The following is a 12443-nucleotide window of genomic DNA, read 5'->3' as shown; positions in this document are numbered from 1 at the left end:
TTTGCTTAGACAAAAGTCTTGTCACTAACAGAAACAATGTACAATATAGAATATAAAGTCATGGTGCAGTGAGAAAAGAATTAATATTGTGTATGACTCCCATGAACTTGGAGGACTGCATCCATACATCTCTGCAATGGCTCGAATAACTTATTAATAAAGTCATCTGGAATGGCAAAGAAAGTGCTCTTGCAGGACTCTCAGTTGTCAGGACTCTCATCTTCAATGCCTCCTCCTTCATCTTACCCCAGACATGCTCAATAATGTTCATATCTGGTGACTGGGTTGGCCAATCCTGGAGCATCTTGACCTTCTTTGCTTTCAGGAACCTTGATGTGGAGGCTGAAGTATGAGGAGGAGCGCTACCCTGCTAAAGAATTTGCCCTCTCCTGTGGTCCTCCTCAGGCTATTGATGTTGCCATCCACTCTGCAGATCTCTCACACACCCCCATACTGAATGTAACCCCAAACCATGATTTTTCCTTCACCAAACTTGACTGGTTTCTGTGAGAGTCTTAGGTCTATGCGGGTTTTAATAGGTCTTTTATAGTATCTATGATGATTAGGATGCAGTTCAACAGATGATTCATCTAAAATCCACCTTCTGCCACTTTTCCAAATGATCAACTAGAAGTCAAGTTATTATTTGTTGCTCTTACAACTGGGATAAACGACTTTTGTCAGGTATTGTATGCTTGGTGATCATGTATTCTCAAAAATTACTGTTTCAGCATTTATATAAGATTAATGCAAGTGACTTTATATTGGATTAAAGTAAAACTTTATGATGCCAGACGCACTGCTACTTACACTAAACATAAACTGTGACAGGAAGAGGCACAAGAATGCACTGCTATTATTAGCATTAGCAAATTAGCTTGTTAGTTGGTAATTAAAAGAAGCTGTAAAGTTGTACTAAAAACCACCACAGTACATATAGATAAGTTGTTTTTAAATTGTGAATTGTCTTTTCACGGAAGAAAGAAAGCACTAAAGGAGATCAATAACAGACATGTTGTTTGCAAAATCCATAATTTGAGGAACACTTTTTCTGAGAGTTGTGTTCAGGTGATGATATAAATAAATATATTTACTTTCCTCACAGTAAGAAAATAACACACAAATACGCAAAACGACAACAAAAACAGCAGTTAAGAAGAAATCTAATCATAGGGATATTGGTATCGTATGTTTGGACCAGCTCTGCAATTCAGCACTTCAGTCATGTCAAGATAATTAATATTTAACTTCAGAAAATAGATTGCTTCAATGTTAAGATCATAAAGTGGACAATTCACTTTCTGAAAAGTACATAGGTAAACGGTTATCAAGAAAAGCTTTATAGCAGGATGTAATACACACAGTGCATTCAGAAAGTTTTTAAAGCCCCCTTTTTCCCATGTTTTTTAATGTTACATCCATATTTTGAAAAGGATTGAGTTTATTATTTTTCCTAAAAAAACGTGAAAATACGCTTGCTTGAGATCTTTGCTAATTTCTTACAAATAAAAAATAAGATCAACAGTTTCACATGTTCATACTGTAACTAATTATAGTCTTTGGTCAGTACTTCGTTGAAGCACCTTTGACACTGGTTACAGCATAATGTCTTTTTTTAGCATGATGTTACAAGCTCGCCACACATTTTTTGTGCAGTTTTTCCTCATTCTTATTTGCAGTACCTCTCATGCTCCTTCAGGTTGGAAGGGGAGCGTGGTGTACAGCCATTTTGGATCTTTCCAGAGATGTTTAATCAGGTTCAGCTCTGGGCTCTAGGTGGACCACTAAACTACATTCACAGAGTTGTCATTTAGTTCCTCCTTTGTTAACTTGGCTGTGTGATTATGGTGGTTTTCCTGGTAAAAGATAGACATCACCCCGGACTTAGCTTGGTTTGTTCTCACGTGCACTCTTAACTGTGGAACATTATATAGATATGCTTTTCCTTAAGTGTACAATTGTGTGATATTTATGATTTTTATGCTCATTTTTTTCACATTGTCATTACTGGATATTGTCTGTAGAGGTTTGAGTAAAATAATGACTTCTAGATGCACTGTATATAACTGTTAACAATATTGATTTATTTTGTTTACCTAAATAATTCTACAAGCACTTTAATATATATTCTTTACCCAAAATAAACAAAAGGTTGTCCTCATATAATGTTGTATGTTACATGGACTTGGTAATGTATATATAATGAGCTCATTAAGATTTTCCCATTTAAAATTCTTCCTTCAAAATAGAAAATGGCAGCTTTGGAATACAGTCTGTCACAACCCCATATTGTGTTGCAATGCAAGATCTTTGACAGTACACAGACCAAAATAATCTATCATGACCTTTAGGCCAAATTAAGTGAATTGAGAAAGATATACGAGTATGGGTGGAAGGGGGATTCTTAAAGACGAAGATGACTGGAGTAGAAAGCTCTGGTAATTTATAGTGTGTCGGTAATCATCTGATTGGTACAAATATATGGAGCTAATGCAGTACCAGCTGTGTTTAATCAATAAATAAATAAACTATAAAATAAACCACACTTATTACAGTTTAACAGTAAATGTTTGGCATCTTTCCTCATCTTACCCTACAATGCAAGCACTTTCATTCCTTATGGTGTTTGAGATACAATAAGATTGTTAAACTTGTTAAAACTCTTTACAGTTGTAAAACGGGTGAACCTCTAGTGAAGTTCAGTTTGAACTTAAGTGAGGACTCCATGCAAAACATGCTCGATCATTTGAAGCAGTTGTGCAAAATAAGGTGAGACCTCTAGCTTTTTTTATTTGATCAGCTGCTTCTTTTTTGTCTTGAATGCCTGCTGTAAACAATATACACTTTTATTGTTTAGGATGGATCAGAACATCAGGCTGACCTTCATTTTTCAGGAACATGCTCAGCGCTTCATTGGTATATTCAGTCAGCGTTGCTCTAGAATGGAGCAGTTCCTGACAGATCTGGAGGAGAGCGCAGTTCAGCTGGACAGGATGAAGATGGGCGCCAGTATCTCCACTGTGGCTGGCAGTTCAGTAGGGGTGGCTGGAGGTGTTTTGTCCATCGTTGGTCTTGCTCTTGCCCCTGTAACAGCAGGGGTGTCATTGGCTCTTACACTGACAGGTGTTGGTCTTGGCGTGACCAGTGGTGTCAATGGTATAGTAACAGGCATCACTGAAGCAGCAGTCAACAACCATCATGGGAAAAATGCACAGAACATTTTTCAGAGATACATGGAGGATGTTGGGAAGATACTAGACTGTCTGGAGGTGGCCAGTAGTGAGGAGCGTTTGGAAGCTGTAGCAGCAATTGATACTGTAGATGTGTCTGCAGCAGGAAGGCTGATTGTGCGTGTTGGAGGAGTAGCCACATGTATTGATGCTATAGTAGATGGAGCTTCAGCTGTAACAGTGCTCAGAAGTGAAGAAGTGATTGCGACCGCAGCTAAGATCGGGCTACAGGAAGCACAGAGCGCTCGCAGCATTCCCAAACTAGCTGCAGATCTCCCTGACATTGGACAGCTGGCAAAGGGGACCCCCCTAGCACTTACAAAGTCTGCTAGAGCTGGATTTATCACTCTAAATGCCCTCTTTATTGGCCTAGATGCCATTTTTATTTGCAAAGAGAGCATAAGTCTGGCTAAGGGCAGTAAGAGTGATGCCTCTCAGCTCATCCGCTCCAGAGCAACTGTGTGGAAATCTGAGCTGGAGGCCTGGCAGAAGATCCATGATTCCTTATGCATTGGAATATGGAGATTTAGGAAGAGCCAGGAAGTGTTAGAGCAACTGTTTTTGCCATAAAATACTAAAACACTCAACAAGAGTTAGAATTAGCATCAAGCTTTTGCACTGAACGAGCAACTATTTAGAACTGCAATTAGACCTGCTCTTATAGAACGCTAGTCAGTTTAACTGCACAACACTTTCAGACTTGTTCGATATAACAATTTATGTCTGTAAAATAAAAGCAATAAGAAATATTCATGCACTAGCAATAAATGTTTTAAGAGTTAAAAATCAATGTACTGTGGATATACTGTAAGCTTAAAGCTGTTTATTCTGTGTATATGTTTTACATTGTAAAGTCAGCTGGAGTTTTGAATAAATGCAAATAACAGTGATAAAACAATGTTGATTTTGTTGAGGGTGGTGTGAGGGTTTTGTGTGCTTCAGTTAAACACTGACAGATCAAGTCATATGATAAAATGGGCGTATAAGCATAAAAGGATATCCTGTAGACTGTTTATAACAGCTTTTATTTTTATTTTTTCAACGATGATAGAAAAACAGGCAACTTTTGCTAATTGTAAGCTAGAAGTGAGTTGTATTAACAATAATAATGAATATGAAAGTTTTACTTCTGAAATATCAGAAAAATCCTGGTTTAATGTAGAACTTGAGTTAAAAAGTTAGATGTTTTTGAGCTTTGGGGAAGTCATAATGTTGTAAGATTCCCAATGACAGAACAAACAAAACATTACAACAATATTACAACAAGTTGTGACAGTACAAGGGTCATTCATGGCATTCGGTAATATTTCAGTCCCCCATATTTTTTTAAGTGGTTGTTGAATAAAATGTCATTTTAAAAGCATCACAATTTCATCATTGATTTACTTTGTTCATTATAATGAATAAAAAAAATTACATTAAAAACATTTTTAGTATAAAAAAATATAATATTTTGGTCACAAACCAAGCTTGTCAATTTGTTATGTCCCAGAGGCACTGTCAAAATTTAATAAGATGCACACAGTGTCTACATTTTTTTACTTATTAAAACTATTTATTTGTGTTCTTTTCTTGTGATTAAAAAAAAAAACAGGTTACAAAGTTCTGTCCCTCAATATAAACTCAACCCCGTCACGCCAGAAATTCTCCGCCTATAGCAATTTAGACTCTACTCTTATTTGACATCACAGACAGAAAGTGACATCATTCAGCTCTCTTCACCAGCATGGTGCAAAAGAAGGCAAGATATATTTTCAATTATTTACATTTTTTATGTTTATTATAGTTATGAAGGGAACGGTCAAGCTTAACAATTCAACCCCGTAACGTAAAACTAAGATGGAATATGGTTGTTTTTTATTTTTAAACAATATGACATATTCTTGTTTAATTGCTGCCATGTGGGCCTTCTCTTTGTAACCACACGAGTAGCAGAGGTCATTTTGTTTTAAAAATTCAACCCCATCACACTCAACCCCGTTACACATGTCATTGTTTTGGGGTTGTAAACTTGTAACAGGATTGAGATATTCACCTAATTTATCAAGAATTTTAATTAAAAAAAAAACATTTCAGTAAATATATTCTTATTATAACTTTTTTTGTCACTGGTAAAATATTTGAAGCAGTGTTTTCACTTAAACTTTGACGCAATTTTATGTCAGACATGGCACCCTTATCAGCTGCAGATTTTATTTTGAATGTGTCACGAGTTTCATCATCAGTTAATGAAAAGCTAAAAAATCAGAACATGTAAAGTTAAGAAATTTTTTTTTAATTATGTGATTAGTTTGTTTATCTCTATGTCCTGTGAAAATTACCCAGCTTTAGAGAGGGGGTCATTAAGGGCATAATTCATATTAATATTATAGAGGGTTAAGCTATCAAAAGGTTTAGGAATCCCTGGTTGAATCCCCTGGTGGTCTTCTGCTGCTGTAGTCCATCTGCCTCAAGGTTGGACGTGTTGTGCGTTCAGAGATACTTTTCTGCAGACCTCGGTTGTAACGAGTGGTTATTTGAGTTACTGTTGCCTTTCTATCAGCTGCAACCAGTCTGGCTATTCTCCTCTGATATCAACTAGACATTTGTGCCCTCAGAACTGCCGCTCACTATATAATTTTTTCCCCTAGAGATTGTTGTGCATGAAAATCCCAGTAGATCAGCAGTTTCTGAAATACTTAGACCAGCCCATCTGGCTATATAATTTTATTTTATTATTATTATTATTATTATTATTAAGAATTTTCATTAACAATTTCATTAAGAAGAACTTTTTTGCTGCAGTTTTTATTTATGTTCCAGGTAATAATGTTTTAGACATGGCTACCTGTTGCTACTGTTTACTGTAGGTTCTGTTAAGCAATATATTTGGTAACATAAGCCTTTATCAGCATTTTTAAAGGTTACTAAGGGTCCAGTTTCCTGCAACAGTTTATTTTTTTTTTATTTTGACTGTAGTTTGGTTTAATGAAGTTTAATTTCATCCCAGTGTGATTAATGCCTTTGCTAAATGTTTTACTAAAGTAAATAAGTGTTTTTGTTAAGTCTTAGATGTAATTTCAAATTAGTTATTAAATTTTTTTTTAATTAAACTGTCCCCTCAAACCTGTTACAATCTTCAACCTCGTCACTGTATTCTCAACCCTGTGAAATTAATATTATTTTTTGGAAAATAAAATAAGGAAAACAATTAAATATAGAAAAAAATTCTTGCTGAGTACCAACCACCATGATAGGGCCTAACATTATGTGGTTTTGTGTAAGACATTCATTCATTCATTTTCTTTTCAGCTTAGTCACTTTATTATCTGGGGTTGGCACAGCGGAATGAACTGCCAACTTATCCAGCACACTTTTACGCAGCGGATGCCCTTCCAGCTGCAATCCATCTCTGGGAAACATCCACACACACACTCATTCACACACTCTCAAACACGATGGAAAATTTAGCCTACCCAATTCACCTGTACCACATTTCTTTGGACTGTGGGGAAACCAGAGCGCCCGGAGGAAACCCACGTGAAAATGCAAACTCCACACAGAAACGCCAACTAACCCCTTCTTGCTGTGAGGTGACAGTTGGGTAAGACATCTAAATTTAAAACTTTTTTAAAAAAATTAAGGGACCAAAGAATGCATAAATTGTATAATTGTAACTTAAATCAAATTTAAATCTAAAACTTAAAAATGGTATATTTTAGCCATTACATTTATTTGACATATGAGCAATAGGTAAATGTGGGTTTTTATAGCAAAAGCTTTGTAAAATACTATTATTAACAATTCAGTTTTGTCCGTTACGAGGTTGAGAATAAAGGGTGTCCAAATAAGAATAAAACAGAAAATAAAGGCTTTAATGCCTGAGCTGGGAAAACATGATTTTTAAAAAAATTTATTTAAATTGTGCCTAATTATGTAGGTTATTTATTAAAATATAATCAATACACTTTTAAAAATTAAGTTTGCTCAAGCTGAAATATTATCGAATGGCAGGAATGACCCACAAATCATTAATCATCGGATCAATGTACCAACAATAAACGCGTGTCGCTCACAAAATAATATAACGTTAGTTTTGTTGTCAAGTTAACGCTGTGTTAACTGTATCAGTTACATATTTGAAGTAATGACGGCCTCTGGCGGTGAGTTGTGAAAGTTGCAAGAGTACTTTTTCAATCTTTTCCTTTTCCAGCTTTCACTGTTGTTTGCAGCTCAGAAGAGAGTTACTTCCGCCTTCATCGAGAGGAATCTTGTTGCTCTGATTGTCCCCAGCCCATCCTTTCTGCTCCACACCTGAAAAAAAACAAACAAGCGAAAATAATGATAATGCACTTGCAGGAATTAGCTGCATATTTTTTGTGACAACATTGACAACAGTTCTCCAAATATTTGCTGGTCTGGCCTGTTGAAAAGTATTATGGCTACGTTAAAAAAGCAACTAAACTAACTACGCCAGACTTGTTGATTTGCAGCTTAAATATCTTTAACTCGTAGTAAAAGACAGCAAAAACTGGGCGATAATCTAACTTAAATACAACAACCCTGCTTAGGCTAATACTGTAAGTTTTGCAGTGATAGTTACCTGGAGGAGCAGGAAAGACTGAAAACGACGTCGAGGTGTTTTTGCCCCCACACACGTGAGTAACACTGGCATGTTTAATATTTCAAGGTTTGATAACCGCGGTATGATACGCTCTTGTTATAGTATTTTGAATGTCAATATTTGTTTGTCACAACTTTTAGTTTAAAAAAACTCTCCAAAATAAAGTCTAAACAACTAGTCTAATTTCATTAAGCTGATTGTTCTGAGCTAAAGTTTCTTAAATTAACTTTAGTCCCAGGCTTAAACTGCTGTTTAGGTGGTGAAGGGGTAAAAAGCTTTTGAAATGAACTGAAAAATTAGCCAAACTCTAAAACCATGACAGGTGAAAGTTTAACGTTAATATCATTAAGCCAGTCAGACCTGCTGGTTTAGTTTTTTTTTTTTAAATTATTATTATTTTCTCCACAGGGTGGTTGAAAATTCTGTCATGACATTTAAGAAAAACAATGTTTTGTGTTTTTGTTTTTTGACTGTAAAAGTTTAGTAAAAAATGTATTAACGTGTGTACCTATATTTTTAACTTGAACATCATGTTTGGCCTATAGATAGTATAGCAACATACTTAAAAAAATAAAAATAAAACCATGATACATTTTGGGAAAGTTAATTGACTTTTTTTCACATTTTATTTCAAAATTAGCAAGAATGTCAATTTTTTCTGACCCATAAAGACATATATTATCTTACCATCCAGTGTCTGTTGTTCCATTCTCCTCCTTGACCTTCTTAACTCCTTTGCCTTCAGTGCTTCTCGTACTTTCTGTAGGTTCTCTTCCTTCAACTTTCGCTCTTCCTCCAGTTTTCTCTCCTCTTCTTTCTCCATTTCTTTAACCTTTTCCAACACATTTTTACTTGAGATCATTGTCTCTCCATTGGTCTCCATCATTTTCGTGATCTTAGCCAGAAGATCAGCCACCTGGTCCTCACCCGCTTTGGGATTGCTGTACAAAGCATGGAAACGGCCTCCACATTTCTCAACCAGCTTATACAGCTCCACATTCAACTCTACTTCTTGCTTTAGGCTGGAACCACGCAATTGCTTTCTGTCTAAGATGGTGAAGAGCACCAAGCTGTGTCTCCAAGCTTCTTGACCAAACAGCTCTATGTGTTCTTCCACGGCATGCCGCTCACGCTGGGAGAAGGAGAATGACAGTGGCACCACCAGCAGCAGAGCATGGGCACCAGGCTGGCACAGACTCATACTCATCATCATCTCTTTCTTTACGAACCATAGTGATGTAGAGGAGCCATTGACTTTGAACCATTCCCAACCTGGAGTGTCCACCACTTGCACCTGGCGTCCTCTCACCAGACCCTGACGTGCAAAACACACTCGTGTCTTCACCCCGACCTCATCAAAGGCTTTCTTGCCCAGAATGGCATTGCCAACAGCACTTTTTCCAGATTCTGTCACTCCGATCAGGACAAGTCTCAGTTTAGGAAGCTCAGAAAGGTTAATGCCTTGTTCTGCATACAGAAAAGCAGTATAGAGATGATGATTTTTATTTACTTTTTTACTGAGGTGAAATGAAACAGGCTGATCAAATTTATTACAATTTTAATCTTAGCCAAAAGAGGAAGATACTGTATTTACATTTTTAATAATTGAATTGAATTATTATTATAATATTTATAATAAAATACTCTATTTATAAGATGCATTTATTCAAATTATTTAGAATCTACATGGACATGTTCAATGTGAAAATGCTACTAATAATAACTATAACAGTAAAAATAATAATAATAGTAAAAATTCTTACTGATTTCATTCATATATGATTATCAAATCACATTAAGTTTATGCATGTTTTAAGCTAATCATAATAATTTATTCGAATTTTGAATTTGTAAGCATTTCCAACATAAAAACTAAATTATGTTTTGGTTTAATGTTAAATGTTTTATGAGTAAAAAATTACTTTGCAGCACTCAATGGTCATTTCTGGATCTAACAATAATTCAGGTTTTTGAAATTTCAGATGAGTTCTTTTTTGCCACAATTTTTAAAATTTAGTTATCAGTTTTTATATACATTAAATTTGAGCCTTTAAAAAAAAAAAATTCAAAGTTCTATACAACCATAAGATTGTTACATTTACTAAAGAACACATTCAAATTATATAATAATAATAATAATACTAATAATAATAATAATAATAATGAAAAAACAACTAAAAACACAAAATTTGTATAAAAAAATGGTCTTATATTCATAATGAATTAAAAGTGCAGCACATATGTATTAAAGAGTTAATCAGTATTGAACTGCATTGCCCACAAACAAACATTTTTCAAATGTAATTAATGAAAGGACTCCATATGATTTCAAATGCATGCTGTGCAGCCTTTTAATCTGTAAGTTATATTTCTAATTTTTTTGTTAAATTTATTTGTTTACATGGTCAACGCACATTCATAAACATTACTGTAAAATGTGCCACAATTAGCCAGAAAAGGCTATTTTTGATCTGTAGACCCTTTACAGAATGTTAAAGTCACACTTAAGGGTTGAAAGGCTCGTAAGGCTTGAAATCCACCTGATCCATTTAATGGAATTTAGTCTTCTTTGCATCTTCGTCTATACCAATAGACCATTTTTATTTTGGATCAGAAAATGTCAATTTCTTTCTATTTATTACAAAAACATATTTAAAAAATATATTAAAACGAAAAAGAATAATCAGCTGAATACAAATAAATTGTAAAATGTTCAGTAATGTGAAAAATTTACAGTAGTTTTAGTTACTACTACAGTAAAAATTCAGTTATTGCGACTGTTGCTGATAACGCTAAATGTATAAATCTAACATTCTAATTTGTACAACCCATATTTATTTTTAGTCTCATTTTTAATAAATGATTTAGTTATTCACTTATAAAATGTCTTGTTTCATTGCTAGATGTATAGTTTTTGAATAATTATTCATTGGCATATTTTTGATTATTGGTTGTTGCTACCTTTTGGTTAAATAACGTAATTGCTGCCTACAACGTCAAGCGTCACGTTAATGCGTTAGTTGCACAAGATGGCACTGGTGGAGCTTTTGAGACACAAGTTTGTGCGTGTTCACTTCGGGTGGAATGAAACTATGGTGAAGGTGGTGAAGATTTAGTGTTTTGTTACCAAAACTGAAAATGTTTAAAAAAAAAAAAAAAAAATGGAAGTATCAGCGACAGGAGAGAACATCTTGCATTAATTTACTTTCATTCTTTTCCTGATGATGCTAAAGTTCATGGTTGGTAGTTACTTTAATTCCATTGGGATTTTGTCTTTTTTTGTAACGTTTCTCTTCGTTGTGTTATAAACATTATTTCCTTATTAATAAAAGAAGCTCGACACAAAAATGTGAACCTGCACACACTTGCATCTCGGAAGCACACCAACGCCATCTTGTGCAACTAGCCTATTGTAAATGATGGTGATTTTAATCTTTACCATAAACATCAGTGGTTATATCCAAACTATAAACTGTTACAGTACTTCTGTGTTATTATATTTTATATTAATACTGTTTCATAACTAACTCAGACTAAGGACTAAATCGCTTCCTTGATTTTTGCATTTTTTAAAAGACAGATTTAAATGCAGCGTTTTGAAGGATTAATAAACATATGCATATCACTAACATTTATAATTTGTTGTGCGGGTGTTGAGATCCTGATCTTTTCATTAATCGTGCAGCTTACAGTGAGTGCATTAATGCAGGCTAAACTAGTAGTGACACCTTTAATAACCCACCCATATTATTTAATAACAAACACCTTCTAGGAAACCCACCACATCCAAATTAACTTACCATTTTTTCAACTTTTTTCGTCATCATTATATTTTTCAGGAAAGCCTAAATGAGTTCATACATGTGATTTGAATGACACAAGAGGCTATCTCTTTGCAATTGTTACAAATTTAGAAATGATCCACAAGTAAAAAAAAAAATTTATTGATCCACAGGTGTTCCAAACTGTGGATTGTGATTGTTACGAATCATGGATCAACCATGATCTGTTACACCCCTAATTTATGCTGTATAATGGTGTGAATTTATAGACATAGTGTGAGCCTTATAGCATATGCCATGTTCCAGTCTCCATCCAAAACTGCAAATATTACTTCCATGCATCCCCCCTACAATATGTAATTCATTAATTAATTTTTGAATGAGAAACTTGTTAATTGTATTTAAATTGTATTCAAATGCAACTCGTACCATCCTGCATCTCTCCTATCAACTGTAATAAATAAAAAAAACATATTAGCATTAGTATTGCTTGCTACAATGTTTCTCTTATTACAAAACCATTATAATAAACGCCTCAAAATTAGTGTTTTTTTAAAGGTATTTTTTATGGTAAAATAAAGTGTTACTGTATTTTACACGATTAGATAGCTCACTATATTGAACCCCATTTCTTACAAGATAATACAGATGAAGAAAAAAAAACAGACAAAATAAATGTAACACTAAAGCTACTGTAGCCATTTTAATCAACAGTGTGCGTAAAGTTATCTTCTACCACCGCCTATATTAGCTCTTTCATTTAACACACTCTGTATAAATCACATTACTTTTTGTGTTGCTTGGTTAGAATTGGAAGCAATAAAGACA

At 34.4% G+C, this 12443-nt stretch overlaps 3 protein-coding genes across 3 annotated transcripts in view; 2 read left to right on the top strand and 1 right to left on the bottom strand.

Moving 5' to 3' along the window:
* apol (apolipoprotein L) overlaps positions 1 to 4125 on the top strand; it is a 14222-nt gene extending 10097 nt beyond the window's left edge. Inside the window, exons 4-5 of the mRNA XM_087244626.1 lie at positions 2671 to 2769; positions 2858 to 4125. Of these exons, the coding sequence (XP_087100752.1) occupies positions 2671 to 2769; positions 2858 to 3800 (1042 nt within the window). The 3' untranslated portion in view covers positions 3801 to 4125. The remainder of the gene's footprint in view (positions 1 to 2670; positions 2770 to 2857) is intronic.
* Positions 1 to 12443, bottom strand: part of LOC798736 (uncharacterized) — a 16760-nt gene that overhangs the window by 2675 nt on the left and 1642 nt on the right. The window contains exons 2-3 of the mRNA XM_087244688.1: positions 8521 to 9300; positions 7399 to 7523 (exon numbers count right to left, since the gene is read on the bottom strand). Coding sequence (XP_087100814.1) covers positions 7426 to 7523; positions 8521 to 9300 — 878 coding nt within the window. The 3' untranslated portion in view covers positions 7399 to 7425. The remainder of the gene's footprint in view (positions 1 to 7398; positions 7524 to 8520; positions 9301 to 12443) is intronic.
* Positions 7445 to 12443, top strand: part of sult3st1 (sulfotransferase family 3, cytosolic sulfotransferase 1) — a 17632-nt gene continuing 12633 nt past the window's right edge. The window contains exon 1 of the mRNA XM_087244689.1: positions 7445 to 7867. The gene's annotated coding sequence lies outside the window, so the exon portion shown is untranslated. The remainder of the gene's footprint in view (positions 7868 to 12443) is intronic.

The sequence above is a fragment of the Danio rerio genome, chromosome 3 (genome assembly GCF_052040795.2).
Source record: "Danio rerio strain M-AB ecotype USA chromosome 3, GRCz13ab, whole genome shotgun sequence".
NCBI lineage: Eukaryota > Metazoa > Chordata > Actinopteri > Cypriniformes > Danionidae > Danio > Danio rerio.
This window is presented reverse-complemented; position numbering and strand designations above follow the sequence as displayed.